At 46.4% G+C, this 24,023-nt stretch overlaps 2 protein-coding genes across 3 annotated transcripts in view; one reads left to right on the forward strand and one right to left on the reverse strand.

The window, feature by feature from the left end:
• The window catches only part of dscama (Down syndrome cell adhesion molecule a), a 73,632-nt gene extending 67,486 nt beyond the window's left edge, over positions 1-6,146 (forward strand). For both annotated transcript variants that reach the window (XM_077019261.1, XM_077019262.1), the window contains 6 exons: positions 276-306; positions 1,957-2,069; positions 2,161-2,328; positions 2,440-2,637; positions 2,992-3,294; positions 3,647-6,146. In XM_077019261.1, coding sequence (XP_076875376.1) covers positions 276-306; positions 1,957-2,069; positions 2,161-2,328; positions 2,440-2,637; positions 2,992-3,294; positions 3,647-3,975 — 1,142 coding nt within the window. In that variant the 3' untranslated portion in view covers positions 3,976-6,146. The remainder of the gene's footprint in view (positions 1-275; positions 307-1,956; positions 2,070-2,160; positions 2,329-2,439; positions 2,638-2,991; positions 3,295-3,646) is intronic.
• Positions 6,147-8,327: 2,181 nt separating this feature from the next.
• Positions 8,328-24,023, reverse strand: part of pcp4a (Purkinje cell protein 4a) — a 19,343-nt gene continuing 3,647 nt past the window's right edge. Inside the window, exons 2-3 of the mRNA XM_077019263.1 lie at positions 10,516-10,567; positions 8,328-9,632 (exon numbers count right to left, since the gene is read on the reverse strand). Of these exons, the coding sequence (XP_076875378.1) occupies positions 9,499-9,632; positions 10,516-10,567 (186 nt within the window). The 3' untranslated portion in view covers positions 8,328-9,498. The remainder of the gene's footprint in view (positions 9,633-10,515; positions 10,568-24,023) is intronic.

A 24,023-nucleotide genomic window follows, 5' to 3' on the forward strand; every position in this document is an offset into this window, starting at 1 on the left:
AGAACTCAGAACACAAAGCTCACAGACCACAGACCTCACAGACCACAGACCTCAGAACACACAGAACACAGACCTCACAGACCACAAACCTCACAGACCTCACAGACCTCAGAACACATAACACAGAGCTCACAGACCACAGAGCTCAGAACACAGAACATAAAACTCACAGAACACAGAGCTCACAGTAAATGTTGATTTACTCACATAGATCTCACAATAAATGTTGACACATTGATAAAAGACTAAATGTTAAATGGTTTTTTACCCTCTAGATGCGAAAAGTTTGGCAGAAATGCTCATGAGGTAAGGATGTTTATAATAAAAGACTTTATTTATATAGCACTTTCGTGAACATAGTTTTAAAAATGCTTTGTAGAAAATAGAGAACACATGATAATAGAGCTATCATCAATCTATCACCTCAGGATTGTAGTTGTCAAAAACAAATTTAGTTATATAAAAATATTATAAAATTATAATAATAAAAAATATGTGCATAAAAAAAATAATTCTTTAAAGTAAAAGACTTGAAGGTATAACACAACACAGTTAAAAGAGAAAAACTATATATTAAAAATAGGGAAGTAAAAAGTAGAGTTGAGTCTAATCAATTAAAGAAAAGTCTGTGGAACTCTGTGAATAGTGACATATATAATCACCTACGTAGTGATGAAACTAAATATTACTAATATTATTGTGACCAAAAGAAGCATATAGAGATTGAGGAGCGCTGATCCCAGATCTGTGGGGGACACCACAGGTTAGCAGTGGCATTTAGATTTAGCCCTACCAAGTGTGACATAGTGATGACTGGTGAGATAAGACTGGTCCCAGATCAGAGCTTTACCAGTTAGGCCAGCTCAGTCTCACAAATGCAGGACATAATATAATGGTCTACTGTGTCAAAATTGTTTGGGCTGTAAATATTATTGAAGTTGGAGACCACATACTCGATAATGTTTTCTAAAATTCAAAATCAGTCTGTGATTATTAAGATTAGAATAACCTTGTTTATTCTTTAGAATAAATTTTAAGATTTAATAACCACTACTCTGGGTAAATTCCTTGTTTAAGAGACTGACAGACAATAATAATCTCATTCAATAATGCACTGAAATGTTGTTTTAAGAATTTAGTATGTTGTCAGGAGGACAGCTAGTCGTGTTTAAATGTGAGGTCACTATTATAAGGGCTTCAAGGTCTACATCTGGGGCTTCAAGGTCTATATGTGGGGCTTCAAGGTCTACATCTGGGGCTTCAAGGTCTATATGTGGGGCTTCAAGGTCTATATCTGGGGCTTCAAGGTCTATATCTCTGAGAACTCTGCAGTCTGGTGCATTGGGCCTCCACAACTGTGGCTGTTCAGGTTGTGTGATGCTTTTCCTAATGGATTTTACTACCACAAAATTCAGAAAATTCATCACACTTATCATTAGAATGTTTAATGACTCTGAGATGAGTGGTTAACCAACTTGTAAATTGTAGTAAAAAGGAAATTAAAATATTTTGCTGGCTGTCAATGGGGCTTGAAAAGCAGGCGATCAGCAAATGGTTCTGCAGTTTATAAAACATTCCAGCGGAGAGTTTAGTCCAGTTTAGTCCAGCCTTATTTTTGTTCTGTTTTCTCTCTTTACCCAAATTAATGAGAGTTTTTTTCCATGGAGCTTTAGAAGTGTTGTGGATATTTTTGTTTGTTAGAGGTGCTTTGATACTTATGTATTAATTTAGTCATAAAGTAAAACCATCTACCAGTTTGGACTAAAACACTTTTCTTTCTAGTGAAAGGATTTTTTAACAGATATTCTAGATGTTTCTTTTTCTAATTTTCTTGATGGTAACAGGGACACGTTGGAGTTGTGTGATCTCCCCATGTGTAGCATCATAGTTGTAGAGCGTTATGAATACAAGCGTGTCAGGTGGAATAAGGTGTTTTGCCCCTTCGTGCTCCTCCAGCAAGAACACACGCCCGTCCGACACCCTGAACAAACAGCAGACGCTCCGCATGCACATCGACATCCCACGAGCTCAGCTCCTCATTGAGGAGCGTGACACCATGGAAACAGTGGGTGAGTCGCCACCCAGGCTCCCGACCCGTTTTATGTGTGCGTGTGTCGGCCCGCTGCCCCTAACAGCCGCCGCCTTTGCCTTCGTCTCTAGACGACAGGTCCACTGTGCTTCTTACCGAGAACGACTTCGGTGAGACGGCCAAGCAGAAGTCGGCCGCGGCAGCGCACACCGTCCACTACCAGTCGCTGTCCCAGGCCACCGGGCCACTGGTGGACGTGTCGGACGTCCGGCCCGGGACAAGCAAAAGCAGCCTGTCGAGTAAGGGGGGCACTTGTCTGTCTGTCAGTCCGAGTTTCCCACTGTCCTGCTGTGCTTCTTCTCGTGTGCTGCATGCAGCCATCGAACTGAACGCGCTCTGCGTCCCGCCAGACCCCACGGCGCGTCGCGCCGCAAAGCCCGGCCCCGCCGCGCGGAACCGCTACGCCAGCCAGTGGACCCTGAACCGGCCCCACCCGCCCGTCTCCACCCACACCCTCAGCACAGACTGGAGACTGGCCACCCCACGGGTGGCCGGCTCCGTGGACAAGGAGAGTGACAGCTACAGCGTCAGCCCGTCTCAGGACACAGGTCAGCCCAGCTCACGCTCTGCTACGGTCCACGTTGTGTCTGTCCCGCCTTGCACGATGCTTGTTGTCTCTCAACTGTTGGATTTAGTTTGGTTTCCACATTCCCTTTATGCTGACTGCCATGTAAATTCAGTGGAGCGTCTCCAGTCCCTGCAGGTTGGGATTCCAGTCCGGGTTTTGTCAGGTTCCCTCCTCAAACACTCTTCTTTCAACTCATCATTTAATTACGAGGAGTATCACGCGTGTTTGAGCAGGGGACTCGACCCGCCGAGCTGGACTCCAGTCCTGTAGAACCAGAGTTGGACTCTCGCTATCTGGTCCTGCAGCTGCGCTCTTTGTCCCCTCGTGTGTCCAGACCGAGCCCGGAGCAGCATGGTGTCCACGGAGAGCGCCTCCTCCACCTACGAGGAGCTGGCCCGTGCCTACGAACACGCCAAGATGGAGGAGCAGCTACGCCACGCCAAGTTCACCATCACCGAGTGCTTCATCTCGGACACGTCCTCCGAGCAGATGACGGCCGGCACCAACGACTACACGGACAGCCTGACCTCCAGCACGCCGTCCGAGTCGGGCATCTGCCGCTTCACCGCCTCACCGCCCAAACCGCAGGACGCCTGCCGGGTCATGAACATGGCCGTGCCCAAGGCCCACAGGCCAGGTGCGTGGAAGCGTTCCCAACTGTTAGGCTGGTACATTAGCCTAGTACAGTGCACTATTATTACCTGACTCATGGACTGTAATCAGGAAGGAGCAGGTGTGTAGTGTCTTACAGAATAAGAGCATCTAGAATCTCTACTGTCCATCTACTTAATGAACTGCTTCCTGTGTCTCCAGGCAATAACTTTTTTTGGTGGAAATTTTAACAATGTGCTGTGATTGCCGATGTGTGTATACAGTGTTGAAAAATTATGTTATATGTTATATGCTGTGCTCAAGGTTACACGCTGTGTTCACCATGAAAGTTGAAAGTGCAGCGGTTGCCCACCTGAACGCTGCTGTCTGTCCTGCAGGGGGCGAGCTGGTGCATCTGCCTCCGTACCTGCGCATGGACTTCCTGCTGAGCCGTGGGGCGTCGGGTGGGCCGCGGGAGGCGTGCCTGGAGCCGCAGAAGAGCCGCTCGCTGAAGCGGCCCAGCCTGCTGGAGCCCATGGAGGTGTCCGCCGGCCGAGACCCACAGCAGCGGCAGCCGGGTTCGGCCTCCACGCTGCCCCAGAGAGAGGCCGGCTCGGACTTGGCCCAGGCTGCCAAACTCAGTACCTCGCAGGAATCCCTCTTAGACTCCAGAGGACACTTAAAACAGAGCAGCAACCCCTACGCAAAGTCCTACACGCTGGTATAACCCAGAGCATGGACCGGACTCCAAAACACACACACACAAACACACACACACACACACGCACACACACAATCACAAACCCCAACCCTCTCACCCCCAAATCCCCTCACACCTCCCTACCAATCGAAGTTTTACACCAGAGCAAAAACAGACTCGTCAAACATTTGTACATAGATGCCTTTCTTCACCGAAGGGCCATTTTAATTCGTAATGTTTACTTTCTTTAAGCTTTTTTAAACATGTGAATTCACTTCTTTAAAACGTACTTCAAATGAAGATTGCAAACATGGTTTATTTGAAATTTATTATTATTATTATTATTATTATTATTATTATTATTATTATTATTATTATTTAGCATTTAGTGTGCACAAAATGATGGCTGGAAGCCCATTAGTTTTTTTTTCTACTGAAATTTATTTGTGTAATTGATATAAAATAATGGAATGAAGATTGGGACGTGAAGGCTGAGAGGGTAGTGAGCACCACTGATCCAAAGTTGTCACTGTTTTCAGATTGTTGCGTTTTAAAGTTTAAATTTCCTATGGGTGCATGGGGACTGACCAATAAAATACAATGATGATAAAGATTATGATAATAGCTGGACTGTCCAGCTAATAATTTTTTTTCACTATGAAATGATCAAATGTGAAGATTTAGTATTCTTATGACTATAAATATATAAATATATATATTAAATGAGAAATCACTTTTATTTGTGGATATTACAGGGAAAGTTTTGATTTGATTAAAAAAGTCCTTAGTCAGTTTGCACATGTATTGTTTTACCTAGGAAAGCGAGTCTTGGTTAACGACTATTTGTGTCCCATTATCTAATGGTGCAATATGGAAAAAAAACAGAAATACTTTTGCTTTATACTGTACTGTATCTAACTTATGTTGTGAGCATATGACTTCAAAGGGGCAGATGATCTGAAAGTGTTTATTCAGGTGTAAATTACCACTGGTTGTTTACAAGGTAAATATTGATTTTATGTCTAGGGGAGGTTATCCTTAATAGTTTGCTTCCCTCTGCACTAGGAAATGTCGGCTCATGAACCCCCTGTGTGTTGTGCACTAGATAATGTCTGCAGGGCACACTCTTGTGTGCACTAGATAATGTCTGCAGGGCACACTCTTGTGTGCACTAGATAATGTCTGCAGGGCACACTCTTGTGTTCACTAGATAATGTCTGCAGGACACACTCTTGTGTGCACTAGATAATGTCTGCAGGGCACACTCTTGTGTGCACTAGATAATGTCTGCAGGGCACACTCTTGTGTGCACTAGATAATGTCTGCAGGGCACACTCTTGTGTTCACTAGATAATGTCTGCAGGACACACTCTTGTGTGCACTAGATAATGTCTGCAGGGCACACTCTTGTGTGCACTAGATAATGTCTGCAGGGCACACTCTTGTGTTCACTAGATAATGTCTGCAGGACACACTCTTGTGTTCACTAGATAATGTCTGCAGGACACACTCTTGTGTTCACAAGATAATGTCTGCAGGGCACACTCTTGTGTGCACTAGAAAATATCTGCAGGGCACACTCTTGTGTGCACTAGAAAATATCTGCAGGGCACACTCTTGTGTGCACTAGATAATGTCTGCAGGGCACACTCTTGTGTGCACTAGAAAATATCTGCAGGGCACACTCTTGTGTGCACTAGATAATGTCTGCAGGGCACACTCTTGTGTTCACTAGATAATGTCTGCAGGGCACACTCTTGTGTTCACTAGATAATGTCTGCAGGGCACACTCTTGTGTTCACTAGATAATGTCTGCAGGACACACTCTTGTGTTCACTAGATAATGTCTGCAGGACACTCTTGTGTTCACTAGATTTATTTTTGCTGCAGTGCGGTTATGCTCCTCTACAGGGAAAAAAGAATAAAGATACCCGAGACAATCTGAAGAGACCATTAAAGAATGAGAATCGGATTCTACGTGAATATTTAAGGTTTGTGTGCAATCTGTAACTGTAGCTCTGCAATGAAGTTTGTGTTGCAGAAAGAGGAATGATTATGAATGCTGTGAGATCAAATGCCAGTATATTTCATTAGAAGACACCCCCTCCTGTTAAACTCATTATATGATGTTTTTTGTTTATGTTTTTTGGACAGGGTGTTCACAGCTGTCACTCTAATAAAGATTTACCATGCAGTTCCAATTGATTAATAAAACATTGTTCCCCATATATTGCCAAATTTTGTATCCCTAACACTGGCTTGTTCAGTGCTACCAATGATGGATAAGATACATAGATACACAGATACATTAAACTTGCTGGTACTTGCAGCCTACGATGATGATCAAGTAGACAGTGATGGGGAATGTTGTTTAATGGTCTTCAGCATATTTCAATATGACCACCACGAGCCTCCCTACGCACAGGATGCAGTTTAGGCAGCATGGCTCCCCTCATCCTGCTGTTCCTTCTGCCACGTGAGAGCTGCGTGAGATTCCAGAGAAAGAGCAGAGAGCCACTCTTTTCCGGCCTGCTGATTGAGAGGGCTTCGGGAGGCAAGACACCAGCCCGTTTTACGAATGCTTGCGCAGAAAATTGGTTTTATGCTCCTATATCACCGACCCTTGGTGATGGGGAAATGTATTACTGTGTGTGACAACTACATTTGCCTTCCTCCTATGAAGCCCGCTACAAATTAAAGGAGCTGGCACAGATTTACACACCATCACTCGTGGCTGTTATTAACCGCTGTCATAAATAAAGGCCGGCGTGCTGAGTCCTCTCTTCTGATCTTTCGTGAGAAGCACGAAGCTGTCAGGCCACGCTTGGTTTATTTCTGTTAATGCCGCTGCATTTAAGGCGCTACTGGTCCTGCTCCATCTGAGGTGTAAGGAGCTTTCAGCAGGGCGTGTGCAGCTAGGGTCAGGGTGGACACAACTTTAAGTGTTGCGCATCATGTCAATGTGAACTGCAGTGCTGCAGTCTCCGTATCTTCAAATACTCAGATATTATTGATCACTGACCGTGTTCTGTTGAACTATTAATTATCTACTACGAAAGAGAGATTTAAAGCCCTTAAACCTGATAAATAGAAATAAATATCTGCTGTGAGCGTCTCTGGATATTTGGAGGGTTAGGGTTATGAATCACTAATATCCATCTCCATGTGCTTGGTGGGCATCATCTTTGCTCTGGTTTCTTGCATGTGGGCGTTATTTTTGCGTTTTCTCCAGGTTTAGCCGTTTGGTCTTGACTATTCCCAAGTGTACAAATCCGCTTGTTTCACTGCATATTGCAAGTCCTACATGATGCCTATTTTTAAAACAGTGTACAGTTCATAGTTCACATATGAGTAATGTGGAAAGAACAGTATTCACACTTTCGACAGTTTTCTGATGGCTTGTGGAGGAGGACTGGTGTTTACCATGCAAAGAAAAAATATATATATATTTATTTTTTGGAAATGATAGACTTCCAAAATTGTGAGCCACCCACTGTTCGCTTTGGACGCGCTTTGGCAGGTTTTGCGTGCTTTACTGCTTCTGTCTTGATAGAAGCTTGATTTGGGCTAAGGAGAGTTATTTCTAGACCACCGAACTAACAGGACAGTTTGTGAACGTAAACCCAGTTTTATGATAAATCGAGCAATCAACTGAACATGGCACTTAGTCCCACAAATAGTAAGAAGTAAGAAGTGTGTTAAAAACTAGAACGCAAGCAGTTGATAGTCCCAGTGACCTGCCTCTGCAGCACAGCCAGGGTGGAGCACATGGGCCTACACCTAAACCTAGCTTTAGATATGGACCTACACCTAAACCTAGCTTTAGAAATTGGCTTAAACCTAAACCTAGCTTTAGACATGCGAGGCCCTTCTGGATCTGAGCTTGGCCTGAGGGCAAGACAGGGAAACTCAGATGCTATTTTCTTACTGTGACAAAAAGGCTAGCTTTTGTTATTATTTAATGTTTTTCAAATTGATTACAGCATACTCACTACGCCGTCTGCTTAAAGGTGGCATTGTGAATCTGTAATGCAACGTGTATAATTAAGCAAAGCTGCTTGTGTCTGTAATGACTATAAATGTGACATTTCTGCTCAGTGCGCGATTAGACATGCACCAGCACTTAAGAGATGTTTCCGTTATGATGACCACTTTACAACACGACAGCCTATACGGTTATTATCACTCTTGATTATTATTCTTGATGGGCCTCTTCAACATTATTGGCTCCAAAAACAATGAAGTGAAATCTCAGGGACAGATCGATAAACTCATAAAGGAGATCTGCACTACTTCCCCAAAGAAACAGATGGTGAGGTGAACGAAAGTCAACCAGTTCAAGGCAACATGTTGGCATAAGTCAAACATATCAGCAATAGTCAGTTCTTCCCAATATTTATTCATTTGTATTCGGCATAGACTATATATATAGTTCCAAAGTGTTTGATAATAGTGTAATACATGTCACATATTTATTTAAAAGAAAGTTTTGGGGAAATGATAAAGGTTGTATCACAAACACAGTGATTACTCAACGTGCCACTAGACAGACAGTGAAACGTGGAGGGAACACGAGGTACAAATAACGTTTATGGACAGAAAGAGAAGACGAGCATGCACAGTGTGTGGGGGTCAGTTGCCTCGGCAACAAAAACATAAATGCAGTAGCTCCAGTGGCTCGTAACAGTAACAGCATACATCACATATCTCCCCAAAACACACACACACACACCCACACACATACACACACACACACACATACATATACACACACACATACATACACACACACACATAACAGTAACAGCATACATCACATATCTCCCCAAAGCAAACACGGACATACACACACACACACACACACACACACACACACACACACACACACACACACACACAAACGTAACAGTAACAGCATACATCAGATATCTCCCCAAAACAAACAAACAAACACACACATGGACATACACACACACACACACACACACACACACACACACACACACACAAACAAACACACACACAAACACACAAACGTTTCAGTCACATGGAGTGAAATGATTCCAGCATGTTAGGGGTGGGTGACTCCTGACATCAACATCATGATAAACTTCCACAATGTCTCTGCTTTCACACAGCATGTGGCCTCGAGATCATAATACAGCTTCACACAGTACATGATGCTTCTCACTGCATTTCCAAGCGATGAACGCAACACAAGCATGACGTATCTGAAAGCTAGCTTGGGTTTTTAAAAAATCTCCAACATTGATGGGTGTTAATCAAAATACACAGATTAGGTCACATAAGAAGAATAAATGAAAAGGCTTAAAATCTAATAGGACAGAGAAATCATATCTGAAATGGTATAATTTATTAATCCGGCTATATATGAGTGACAGACAATGATTCTTGTTTTGTCTCTGGTCCGTTTCCCCTGGTACCCCCATCCCCACCCACGAGTCCACAATAGTGTGGTTTATTAGACATGCAAAGAGCCAGGCCAAACGACACCACTCCAGGCCTCTAGGGGGCACTCCCCTCCTCCGCCTAGGACTTCACGTCCTGCTTCTTCTTTTGGTACTTCCTGAACTGCGACTGGATGGCGACGGCGGCCTTCGCAGTCTCTGGGGCTTCCATGTCGATGTCAAAGTCCTCTGCAGGGACGTCCTTCTTGGACGAATCTGTGGGCGGGAACAGTGCCTCAGTGCTGCTCGGTATGACACTTATACTGAGGAACATCTCCACTTACCATTTAGCTCTAGATGAAAAGAAACATTTCAAAATGTTTCCATAATGGTGTTAACTAACTTAACAAATGGTTGGACCCTAACCAACTAGTTTTTTAATGAAAAACCTAAAGCATTTCAAATGAGCATCTAAGGTGGACTTGGAGCTCTTCAAGAACTGTGTCTTCACACATGACATGAGCGGGATCTTTTAAACTTCTTGTGAAAATGATCTTGCTAAATTTCCCCACCACATACAGCACCATAAGAAGGCAGCCAGGCAGGCTAAAGCTCCATAACGCCCGCCATGTCCTTTCTGCACATTCAGCATCATATCAGATCAAATGGACCAAGACGAGAGAGATCTGTTTTTTCAAATAGATCATCGAATGTTATGGACTGAAACATGCCAGAAACAACTTTAAGGCATTGAAAACAGTTCAGAAATTCAATTTAGCATTAAATGCATTCTGAGAATTGTTGTTCGCCACTCAAAAAAAACAAACAGATTTTCTGAGCTGAATGTTTTGAAGGAACAATAATCAACCTGTCTGCACATTTCAGATTGAACTCCACCTAAATGATGCAGCTAGGTGCACACCAGCGTGTGGACTGAAGGCGTGATCCTCTCCCACCATGTCATGTATTGAATGAAGAGATTCTACATGTGAAGGCTGATATGCTGGATAATTATCCATGTTGCACTTAGGACGGAGGGCAATGAATGGATTAACTAGGAACAACTCAACCAGTGGAGAAATACATTTTGAGACTGGCAAAAAGCATATGTCTGGATTCTTTTAAATCAGCTCCAGATTTTAAATGAGAAGAACGTCACCTTGACCCGATAAGGGTTTGATGTTTCCAGTTGCCGCCCCGGAACCTTGTCTCTGCAACCCAAAGAGAAAAGAGCTGGTTAATAATACAGGCTAACATATGCCCACATAATATAAACAGCATTATATGGTATAACAATACTGTTATATATATATATATATTGTTGCATGATACCGCTAAAAAAGGGCAAAGAAAAAACTACTACTACAGCTGTGGGAGGAGACATGGGAGGAGCTGTGGGAGGAGCCATGGGAGGAGCTGTGGGAGGAGCCGTGGGAGGAGCCGTGGAGTACCTGTGTGGCGGAGAGCATTTCTCCACTTAAGCACCAAAGCACAGACTGGCACTGCCGCCATTGTACACTGTGCCCTGAATAATTCATGTGACTCTTTCGATGCTCAGCTTTGAAGCCATGCCACCAAGGGAGGGAGCCCAAGGCAATCTCCCCTCTCCCCTTCTACCCTCTCCCCTCCCTCCTCTCCCCTCTCCCCTCTTCCCTCCCGCACCGGGTGCAGGATAGCAGGGGAATCCCACGGTTAGACGGACCTGTCTGTTCCTCCGTTTAATAGCTGTGTATGGAACAGAATGAAAGGGGCGGTGAGTTCCCGCTGGTGTGTGTCAGTAAGGCTCTCCCGTCTCCGAGGGAGGTGCTGGTGTGTCAGTAAGGCTCTCCCGTCTCCGAGGGAGGTGCTGGTGTGTCAGTAAGGCTCTCCCGTCACCGAGGGAGGTGCTGGTGTGTCAGTAAGGCTCTCCCGTCTCCGAGGGAGGTGCTGGTGTGTCAGTAAGGCTCTCCCGTCTCCGAGGGAGGTGCTGGTGTGTCAGTAAGGCTCTCCCGTCACCGAGGGAGGTGCTGGTGTGTCAGTAAGGCTCTCCCGTCACCGAGGGAGGTGCTGGTGTGTCAGTAAGGCTCTCCCGTCTCCGAGGGAGGTGCTGGTGTGTCAGTAAGGCTCTCCCGTCACCGAGGGAGGTGCTGGTGTGTCAGTAAGGCTCTCCCGTCACCGAGGGAGGTGCTGGTGTGTCAGTAAGGCTCTCCCGTCTCCGAGGGAGGTGCTGGTGTGTCAGTAAGGCTCTCCCGTCACCGAGGGAGGTGCTGGTGTGTCAGTAAGGCTCTTCCGTCACCGAGGGAGGTGCTGGTGTGTCAGTAAGGCTCTCCCGTCACCGAGGGAGGTGCTGGTGTGTCAGTAAGGCTCTTCCCTCACCGAGGGAGGTGCTGGTGTGTCAGTAAGGCTCTCCCGTCCCCGAGGGAGGTGCTGGTGTGTCAGTAAGGCTCTCCCGTCACCGAGGGAGATGCTGGTGTGTCAGTAAGGCTCTCCCGTCTCTGAGGGAGGTGCTGCTCCGAGCAGGGCCAGCACAGCGATACCCAAACCGGGGGCACAGGGGAGCACAGAGGGCTGGGTCATCTCGCTGGGACAAACATATACACTCAGTGAATTATATGTATACAGTGAATTAATTTAATGAATGGAACAGATACACTGCAACAGCAATGATGTTACGCGGTTTACCAAAGGGTGTTATAATGAATGTTGCAATGTAAGCTAAGATAGCTTCTTCCTTTGTTGTGATGTAGCGTTTTCACTTTGCACACGCACACACACACACACACGCTTGAAATTACATACCTGGCATCAATTCCTGGCACACAGATTAAGACTATGCTGGCCTGAAAGGGATTTTCAGAGAGTGAATTCATACAGTTTAATCTGCAACAAGCCTTAAGCTGTGTGCAGTAAACTGCAGCTAAGGGCCGTTATAAATCCTGATGTAATCTGTCCTCACCGCACTCTTCTGATTGTACAAATATCTCAGTGCATGACACTGATTGTTTGAGACCAGAGGAGGGTAAGCCCAAATACACAGGCACTCGCTCTGTCTCTGTCTCTCTCTCTCTGTCTCTCTCTCTCTCTCTCTCTCACACACACACACACACACACACACACACACACACACACACACTCTCGCTGCTAGACGATGTGCTGAAGCCGGGTGCCACCCGCCCCACTCCAGCACCTCACACTGTGCCCGCTCTCTTCTAGTTGCATAATAAACGCTGTCATCATGTGCAGGGAGGGGGATTAGTGACAAACGCGTTGGCGCCGTTTCCCCACATTATTTCTCTTTCTCCCACTCATCTCCGAAGCCTCAATCGTCTTCAATTCTATCTTTGTCTTCCACGGCTTCTGATAAATGTGTTTCATTAGCATAAGAATATATGTGTGTGTGTGTGTGTGTGTGTGTGCATACGTGTGTGTGTGTGTGTGTGTGTATACGTGTGTGTGTGTGTGTGTGTGTGTGTGTGTGTGTGTGTGTGTGTGTGTGTGTGGGTGTGGGTGTGTGTGTGTGTGTGTGTGTGCGTTTGGTGGGCGTGAGGGGTGTATTAGAGGATCGGCTGGTCACGGCCACTTGGCTCTCACATTCTCTGGCGACGTTTCTGCGGCTGATACAAATCACTCCGTTATTGCGGCGCATTAAGAAGTCATTATCATACCAGTCCAGGGGGAAGGAAGCTCCATTATGGATTCCCTAATACAGTCCCAGTGACATGGCAAGGGGGCAATAAGGGGGGGGCAGGAGGAGTGGGAATTAAGAGGGGGGCAGAGTAGTGGGGGGATAAGGGGGGGGAGTGGGGGTGAGTGGGGGGTAAGAGGAGGGGCGGTAGGAGTGGGGGGGGTGCCTGTTGTGTCAGTTGAAGGAGGAGACAGCGTGGCCAGTGACGGAGGAGACGCGTATGAGAAGACGTGTATGAGGAGACGCGTATGAGGAGACACGTATGAGGAGACTCGTATGAGGAGTCACGTATGAGAAGACGCATATGAGGAGACACGTATGAGGAGACGAGTATAAGGAGACGTGTATAAGGAATGCCATATGAGGAGATGCGTATGAGGAGACGAGTATGAGGAGACGAGTATGAGGAGCGTGGCCAGTGACGGAGGAGACGCGTATGAGGAGACGCGTATGAGGAATCACGTATGAGGAGACGCGTATGAGGAGACGCGTATGAGGAGCATGGCCAGTGACGGAGGAGACGCGTATGAGAAGACGTGTATGAGGAGACGCGTATGAGGAGACACATATGAGGAGACTCGTGTGAGGAGACTCGTATAAGGAGTCACGTATGAGAAGACGCATATGAGGAGACACGTATGAGGAGACGAGTATAAGGAGACGCGTATAAGGAATGCCATATGAGGAGATGCGTATGAGGAGACGAGTATGAGGATATGTATGAGGAGACGCGTATGAGGATATGCGTATGAGGAGACGCGTATGAGGAGACGAGTATGAGGAGATGCATATGAGGAGACGAGTATGAGGAGACGCGTATGAGGAATCGCGTATGAGGAGACGCGTATGAGGAGATGAGTATGAGGAGACTCGTATAAGGAGACGAGTATGAGGAGACACGTATGAGGAATCGGGTATGAGGAGACGCGTATAAGGAGACGAGTATGAGGAGACACGTATGAGGAGACGAGTATGAGGAGACGACTATAAGGAGATGCGTATGAGGAATAGCGTATGAGAAGACTCGTATGTGGAATCGCGTATGAGGAGACTCGTATGAGGAATCGCGTATGAGGAGACGCGTATGAGGAGACGCGTATGAGGAGACGAGTATAAGGAGACGCGTATGAGGAGACGCATATGAGGAGACGCGTATGAGGAGACGAGTATGAGGAGACGTATGAGGAGACGCATATGAGGAGACGAGTATGAGGAGACGAGTATGAGGAGACGTGTATGAGGAATCGCGTATGAGGAGACTCGTATGAGGAGACTCGTATGAGGAGACTCGTATGAGGAGACTCGTATGAGGAGATGCATATGAGGAATCGCGTATGAGGAGACGAGTTTGAGGAGACGAGTATGAGGAGACGCGTATGAGGAGACGAGTATGAGGAGACGCGTATGAGGAGACACGTATGAGAAGACGAGTATAAGGAGACGCGTATGAGGAATCGCGTAGGAGGAGACTCGTATAAGGAGACGAGTATGAGGAGATGCGTATGAGGAGACGAGTATGAGGAATCGCGTATGAGGAGACGCGTATAAGGAATCGCGTATGAGGAGACGCGTATGAGGAGACGCGTATAAGGAGACGAGTATGAGGAGACGCATATGAGGAGACAAGTATGAGGAGACGAGTATGAGGAGACGACTATAAGGAGACGCGTATGAGGAATAGCGAATGAGGAGACGCGTATGAGGAGACGCGTATGAGAAGACGAGTATGAGGAGACGAGTATGAGGAGCGTGGCCAGTGACGGAGGAGACGCGTATGAGAAGACGTGTATGAGGAGACGCGTATGAGGAGACACGTATGAGGAGACTCGTATGAGGAGTCACGTATGAGAAGACGCATATGAGGAGACACGTATGAGGAGACGAGTATAAGGAGACGTGTATAAGGAATGCCATATGAGGAGACGCGTATGAGGAGACGAGTATGAGGAGACGAGTATGAGGAGCGTGGCCAGTGACGGAGGAGACGCGTATGAGGAGACGCGTATGAGGAATCACGTATGAGGAGACGCGTATGAGGAGACGAGTATGAGGAGCGTGGCCAGTGACGGAGGAGACGCGTATGAGAAGACGTGTATGAGGAGACGCGTATGAGGAGACACATATGAGGAGACTCGTGTGAGGAGACTCGTATAAGGAGTCACGTATGAGAAGACGCATATGAGGAGACACGTATGAGGAGACGAGTATAAGGAGACGCGTATAAGGAATGCCATATGAGGAGATGCGTATGAGGAGACGAGTATGAGGATATGTATGAGGAGACGCGTATGAGGATATGCGTATGAGGAGACGCGTATGAGGAGACTCGTATGAGGAGACGAGTATGAGGAGATGCATATGAGGAGACGAGTATGAGGAGACGCGTATGAGGAATAGCGAATGAGGAGACTCGTATGAGGAGATGCATATGAGGAATCGCGTATGAGGAGACGAGTTTGAGGAGACGAGTATGAGGAGACGCGTATGAGGAGACGAGTATGAGGAGACGCGTATGAGGAGACACGTATGAGAAGACGAGTATAAGGAGACGCGTATGAGGAATCGCGTAGGAGGAGACTCGTATAAGGAGACGAGTATGAGGAGATGCGTATGAGGAGACGAGTATGAGGAATCGCGTATGAGGAGACGCGTATAAGGAATCGCGTATGAGGAGACGCGTATGAGGAATCGCATATGAGGAGACGCGCATGAGGAATCATGTATGAGGAGACGAGTATGAGGAGACGTATGAGGACATGCGTATGAGGTGACAAGTCTGAGGAGACACGTATGAGGAGACGAGTATGAGGAGACGCGTATGAGGAGACAAGTCTGAGGAGACTCATATATGGAGATGAGTATGAGGAGATGCATATGAGGAGACGCGTATGAGGAATCGCGTATGAGGAGACGCGTATGAGGAGACGCGTATGAGGAATCGCGTATGAGGAGACGCGCATGAGGAATCATGTATGAGGAGACGAGTATGAGGAGACGAGTATGAGGAGACAAGTCTGAGGAGACGCATATGAGGAGACGCGTATGAGGAGATGCGTATGAGGAGACGCGCATGAGGAATCATGTATGAGGAGACGAGTATGAGGAGACGAGTATGAGGAGACAAGTCTGAGGAGACGCATATGAGGAGACGCGTATGAGGAGATGCGTATGAGTAGACGAGTATGAGGAGACGCGTATGAGTAGACGAGTATGAGGAGTCGCGTATGAGGACACGCATATGAGGAGACGCATATGAGGAGACACATATGAGGAGACGAGTATGAGGAGACGCGTATGAGGAGACGAGTATGAGGAGATGCGTATGAGGAATCGCGTATGAGGAGATGAGTATGAGGAGACTCGTATAAGGAGACGAGTATGAGGAGATGCGTATGAGGAGACGCGTATGAGGAGACAAGTCTGAGGAGACAGGTCTGAGGAGACAAGTATGAGGAGACGAGTATGAGGAGACACGTATGAGGAGACGCGTATGAGGAGACGCGTATGAGGAGACGAGTATGAGGAGTCGCATATGAGGAGACGAGTATGAGGAGATGAGTATGAGGAGGCGCGTATGAGTAGACGAGTATGAGGAGTCGCGTATGAGGAGACTCGTATGAGGAGACGCATATGAGGAATCGCATATGAGGAGACGAGTATGAGGAGACAAGTATGAGGAGATGAGTATGAGGAGACGCGTATGAGGAATCGCGTATGAGGAGACGCGTATGAGGAGATGAGTATGAGGAGACTCGTAATAAGGAGACGAGTATGAGGAGATACGTATGAGGAGACACGTATGAGGAGACACGTATGAGGAGAAGAGTATGAGGAGATGAGTATGAGGAGACGTGTATGATGACTGTGTACAGTGCAGAAGGGCAGCCTGGACTGTGTGTGAGTGAGAGCATGAACATCACCACACAGCCGCTGCAGCACTGATCAATACCAGCTGATCAATACCAGCTGATCAATACCAGTGACCAGCCTGTCATCTGGAAATGGATGAAAGGCTAAACATGCAGGCTGCTTTGGTGTTGCATTTGAATGTGCACACATAAGATGAAGACACACACACACACACACAAACAAGATGAAGACACACACACACACACAAGATGAAGACACATACACAAACAAGATGAAGACACACACACACACAAGATGAAGACACACACACACAAGATGAAGACACACACACACACACACACACACACACACACATCAGTTTTTCAAACACGTAGCTGCACCTCCAGTTTTTACGTGTGATGAGGGGAAACTTCATTCTCTGCAGTAGAGGAGCAGAGGAGCTTCTCCTCACTGCAGAACCCCCCCCCCTCATCTAATCCCGTTTATCTGAGCAAACTGTGGGAGAGACAGTAGGAGAGGTGCCTCCCCTCTGCTGAAAGCACAGACACGTATCTCTCCATGACGAGCTACCAGAGTCCTGCTCTCAGCTTAATGATCCGCCATGAATGTGATTACATGGCGTTTGTAACACTGCTCACTCGGGTGACTCAAAAGGCTCTGCTGAAGCAAAAACAATGATGTGCGTGAGGTTCGACAACCCCAGGCAGCCCAACACACGCGTGCGGCACTCAGACGGCCACCTGCACCATGGGAGAAAGGAGTCAGGTGGACCCGCGGAGCTCCAGCGATCCAAACCACGGCTCGGGGTCAGGAACGGGACCGTTCCAGGAGAGGAAAAAGGAAACACTGAGCTGAACGTGTGCCATGTAAGCTCAGTTAAACAGATGGCTCACAGTGTTGCACATTGTGTTGCAGAGCAGATCTGATCTACTTGTGTGTGTGTGTGTGTGTGTGTGTGTGTGTGTGTGTGTGTGTGTGTGTGTGTGTGTGTGTGTGTGAGGGAGGAGTGGTGTACGGTGCGTTGGCCTACACGGCTTCACCATTGTGCCACATTCATCAATATATCTGAATAATGATTGACTGAAGGGCTTGACGATGACACAGGTGTCGTTAGTCCGGTCGGGGATTAATGGCCATTAGCATCAGAGAGACGGAAGAGACCACAGTGAACAGAGAAGACTGGAGCACGTCTGACTGGTGCAGCCAGGGGCGTGGAGGGAAAGTCCCCCACACGGGTGGGCGGAGGGGACTGCCTCATCACACACGGGTGGGTGGAGGAGACTGCCCCATCACACACGGGTGGGCGGAGGTGACTGCCCCATCACCACAATGACCATGTGTTCACACAAAGTGCCAATGACCAGAGACCAGTTTGCCACTAATTCCAATCTGGGGCTGGAGTAACCCCACAGAATGTCCAATGAAACAATGGCATTTTAACCTTGCAGAAGAAATTCTGACATTAAGCCACAAACACTTCATAAAAGGTTGGAGTAAATTATGTATAGCAGATTTGTGTTGACAATAAAATGCATTGTTCAATAGCGATACCATTTTTATGGATATGCATTTATCTGTGAATTACAGCAGACATGACCAGCAATCAACATTCATGCTGACTATTTACATTTCTGGATGCTTTAATGCTTTGATAAAATTAGATTTTTTTTATGTTTAACTTTTAAAGTTGAGTTCTGAAATACAGTGATTCAAATTACATATCATCAGGGTTGGCAACTTTTGACGTTAGCTTAATTGTTGAGCGGGGGGGGGGGGGGGGGTGGCGAACGTAATGTCCATTAATGGACACAAATTAAGTGTTATATCGCGATCTATCGATCGCCGGTGGTTGGCGCCAGAGCGAACTAGTAACTCGTTGAATCATAGATATGGATCAGAGGTAAATAAACTGGATTTTTTTTTTCGGCGTGAGATATCGGAAGTGTGGCGTGAGAGCGTGTGAAAACGGTCAAATGCGTGTGTCTCACGCTCATTGTGTGAGAGTTGGCAACCCTGTATCATGCATGTCGATTAGGGCTGCCATGATTAGTCGACTAGTCACGATTATGTCGACTATAAAAATAGCCGACGACTAACTTAATAGTCGATGCGTCGGGTTTTGTTTGTTTGTTTGTTTTTTACTTTTTTCTCTCCAAACTGCTGCGACAGTCTCCACTGCTGCGTCTGCCTTTCTATCCTTGACACACATGCGCAGTAGTGGAAACCGGTGTAGGCAGTGGACGACATCCCAGGACGTTATACAGACAGGCTCTGGTATCTACCTGGCACACTTTTGTTAAAATGCCACACTTTTGAGTTCCGTATTTGGATTCCAAAAGACGTGCAATGCAATATCTGCAAGGCAGAACTTTCCTTCCACCGCACAACCACGATGCATGAGCACCTGAAGCATGTTGTGGCTGATTGTGACAATGATGAAGAGGGACCGTCATCTCGGTAATCTAAATTGCTAGATTGTTAGCTGCTAAAATTAGCGTAAACAGAGCGATAACTTAGTACTTAGTCATCTTGATAGCTGCAAGAGTTAGCGATGGCAATTTTCATTAGCCTTTGCACGCATTCATGTGTTTTCTGTAACGTCAGTGAGACCAAAACTTTGTTTGTGAATAATTCCTTAGTTTCAGGTAATTTGATTTAAATGCAGCTAAGTTTGATGCCAGAGACAAATGAAAGAAAGAAAAACCAAAATAAATGTATTAATGTATTCATTTTTTTGTTTAAGCCAGTGCCTTTTCCTTATTTTAATCATTGTTTGTTGCAACAAGCTGCATATTTCATTAAAGATTTAATTAACTGTGATCTTAACTGTTTTTATTTTTAGTTAGCATATATCTGAAATCTAATGATGGTTATATAATAGCAGTTGCATTCTAGTGCAATAAGCTGTATGTTTTATACCCAATTAACATATGATCCGATTAGTTGACTAATAAAAATTAATCAGTGATTAGTCGACTATAAAAATAATCGTTTGTGGCAGCCCTAATGTCGATATATGAGCATGTGACACGCCAATGTTATTGGTGATTGGAGTACTGACAGAACTCAGCCCTCCGCACGGACCAGAAGGCTCAAGGGTCCCAGGAGTCGAAGTTCTGCTTGGCCATCTTGACTCAGTGCAAGTTCTTACCCTCCTCCATCTACACTTCCTCAGTATGAAAAACCAGTAGCTCCTCAAGGATGGAGATCAGGAGGGGAACCATATGGTGTTTGGGGCAGGACATAGCAGGATGAGGGACGTGGTGTATCCCATCGACAAGAACATGGAACTGCTGGAAATAACAAGAACCAGGTGAGAGGAAGTGCAGCAAGGGGTAAAGATCTCCTCCACCACCATGCTGAACATCACACTAGTGAACCACTTCCTCCTCTTCTCCTCCTACAGCCTCCTTTGCTTATGACATCAAGTCAGGACCGTTCGATGTTTTAAACTGCCAAGCAACACAGACCAAGCAGAGTGTGCAAAGAAAGTCAGAGAACAGCCACTGCTCTTCTGGATGAAACAGCGCTGACTGAGTCACTCCACAGCAGTAGCAGGTGGTGCGCAGTGCAGATAAGCCAGTTACACTGGAGGAGCGGAGATGCCTGCCAGCCCAGCACTGAAACACCACCAGGCTACAAGGCAAAGGTTTGTCTGTACGTGCTTACACCTGTAAAATGTTCAGTGATCGATTTCGATTCAGAAACGCCAGGGAACCTGGACGCCACAGGGCATTACGGCTCAGGCGGGGGCGCGAGGTGGGAACGCAGGCCTCCAGCCAATGGGGCGCCCCCTGCTGGCAGGTTGGAGGTGTGTGTCCCATCACACACGGCGATCTGCTCGGCCTGTTGATCCTGGCATGCAGAGCGGATCCGGGGCGGCACACTTAACCCTCTGCAACCAGAGCTCTGAGCTCGGTGTTCCCGAGCCTGGTACAACCGTCTGCCATGTGACGTTGTGCCAAGTAATGTCCTCTGGGATTAACCCCTCACTCCCCAGCTTTTCTGGGCATTCTGGATCAATTCACACTAATCCTGGATGAGCTGCTCACAGCTAAATGTTAATCTACAGCATTATAAAACCGCTGTTGGAAACACCTGCAGCACCTGTATAGTGTTTAGTGATTTTAAGCAATTAACAATTGATTTTAATCAACTTTCATTAGTCAGCGGTGGAGATCTGAAATGCAGACTGTCACGCATTTTTAAAGCACATCCAGACGGTATTGAAATATTTCTTAGTATTTCTCATAAACCTGTCAGAAGGGTCTGTGTGTTGGAGCTCCAGGTGCAGCCACACATGAACTCAGTGAGCATTTACTACTGTGTCTTTGGAAAGACAGTGCAAATCGTGCAGTTGAGAGATTCCTTTTGAGATCCATAAAAATGCTAATAAACAAAGGAACCACCCCATTCCAGAATAAAAGCATAAACAATTTCCCCCACCAAAACGTGATTCTTCACCCATGGAGAGTGAGGGGATTCAAGGGTTAAATAAATACAGCTTTTATCCAAGCACTTTGTGCAGCTATTCTGGGTCTTCTGGCAGCTTGAGTGTTCAGAGCTGTACTCACCATCTATTAGCAATGTAAACGGGCAACTCTCATCTAGGCCATAGATGACTACAACATAGAGAGAGAGAGCGAGAGAGAGAGAGAGTGAGAGAGAGAGAGAGAGAGAGCGAATAGGCTTCTTGTTCATACGAGCAACAAAACTGAAGGATAACAGATGGTCCTAATTAATGGGAAGAATTAAGGTTGAAGCTGTGAGGTGTTTTACTCTGCGTTAAGAGCTACTCAATTAGAGCACCATAAGTCAATATGTATTATATGAGATATCATGTCATTTTCAACAATATAATGTCATCTGAACATCATATATATATGTTTAATGAGCAACAAAGTATTTTGCCATCCAGTCTAACTGTTTGTAAATCAGCTTTTGAAGAGGCAGAGTTAGGCAGAATCTTTCTTTCTTTAAATCATAGTCTTCTTCTTTTTGCTTGTTTCTTGCTGAAAACACGCCAAGCTCCCAGAACACAAAGGAAAACTCTCTACACTGTACACGCTCAGGTTTGCTTAGATGATGCCAGCACACTCTGCCCTGCTGTGTCAGACTGGTATGTACGTAGCTACATTAATTACCCAGAAATCTTCCTGCTGGTTTCTTTACATCAGCATGTGTTTCTTGGACCTGCCTGTATGAACTCAGCAGTTACAACCCCTCCCATATATCATGGATCGAAACCAAATAATCGAAAGTGCGTTTGTTTAAACAAATCCACTTTAACGCATATAGAAAATGTTTCACCTCCAGCATCCAAATTTTGGGTCAACGAGCGCTGCAGCTGTTCAATATGCAAACAGCTTCGTTTTCTGTGCTAGCATGTCTTCAAGCCCCCAGTCTGGCACGGCTGAGCTAAGCACTTCATCCCAGCATTTCGTTGGTTATTAGGCGACTCCGTAACGTACGCGATGCTGCACAACTCCTGATTCTGGGTCTGCTGTTCTGAGTGAGAATAAGGGTGAAACTCTCTTCTATCATGGCAGTGACGACACGGCAGTGTTTCTTTGTTCTGGTTGGCTCGATCTATTCATGTGTAAATGCCCACGCAGTCACTATGAAAAATGTCACAGTGAGACAAAGGAGGAAATAAAGTTGGGAGTGACCTTGGAGAAGTGACTGGAATAAAAATGGTTCAAAGTCATTATTTTTCCTCACGTGGTGTTTATGCATCACTGTGCATGTCTGTCTCTTTTTAAACTGTATGGGCCTTTAATTCTGCCCTCTGTGTACAGACAGAGGAGATGCTGACAACAGCTTTCCCTCTGGGCAAACATGACTCCACTTAAACGATGCACAGTGAATAAACTGGGATAGTGAGCTTTAGCTAGTATTGCGTTATGGACCTGCTGAAGCATATGAAAATATTTCTGGGTGTTTTCATCACCCAACAAATAAACATCTGAGATAATGAGAGAGAGATAGAGAGAGAGACAGAAGGAGAGGGAGAGAAAACGGAACAATAGGAGACGTGAATATCTAATTGTGGGAAAGTGTGAATGTAACGTATGTCTGACAGTTGCCTACTTCTGGCTTGTCATGTGCCTCCCTTGTAAGAGCGCATCATATCCTGTTTGCCTGTTCTCACTTCCTTCAGCGATTCGGCTCCAGGGTTTCCACCCCGTTCAGAGCCAGAGGCAGCGGCCACTGAGGCTCTCTTCCTGTTGAGATCATCCAGGCAAAACTAACGAGGCAAAAAGCACGTCCTCATCAAATATTCATTCTCCCTGGCAGCAGCTGCATCACCTGCGCCTACAGCTCTCCTCCGATTAGTCATCGGTGTAGGACACGCCCACCGTCGGGCCGGCCGGGCTTTCACACTGTCGGGAGGAAGATGGCGAGCGAGAAAAGAGCCTCAAAGCTCCTTCCTCTGCCTACGTCACTTTGTTAGCAATGGCCTCTCTTCACGTTTCTTCATCCACCTGTCCTGTATCCCTCTGCACTGCTGATATCTACCAGGCTCCTGGATGTTAGCTGTTGTCTTCCCAGCGGTATGAGCAACCCTGACGGTGCCAACGATGGTTCAGATGAACTGCGGGTAATCGGAGAGTAATCTGTTCTTGCTGTGGGGAACACTCGGGGTAGGGAGTGGAATGAATCACCAACACAACTCTTGAAGTGCAGTGATGTATGATTGCAAAAGTGCCCGGTCAGGTGTCATTTTGTTTTTTTTAATTGTGGAGGAGTCTTACATAAAAGCTGTGGAACTGACTCATGAAAGGGTTCAGAAGACTAGCCGTCCTTTATTCTCACAGCATCTATGTGTAAATAAGTCTTGTTATGCTACTAGAAGTGGCCACTCTCTGTTTGAAGCTATTTGTATTTCACCTTCAGCAAACAGGAACAGGGCTCATTTCTGCAAGTTTTGCTCCAATTCCATCAAAGATGTCCGACCCTGGTTTTCTAAGGCGGGATTTAATTCAGCCCGGTCTCTTTTTAACCTGCCGACTGGGGCTCAGAATGATGAGAGGTGCCCAGTCAGCCTCAACAGCCAGTGGCACAGCCGAGCTTTTCTGCTAATTGGGAGCCACCAGCCCGTCTGATGTGGAGGAACTGTAGGAGAAATCCCC

Source organism: Brachyhypopomus gauderio, chromosome 10 (genome assembly GCF_052324685.1).
Source record: "Brachyhypopomus gauderio isolate BG-103 chromosome 10, BGAUD_0.2, whole genome shotgun sequence".
Lineage (NCBI taxonomy): Eukaryota > Metazoa > Chordata > Actinopteri > Gymnotiformes > Hypopomidae > Brachyhypopomus > Brachyhypopomus gauderio.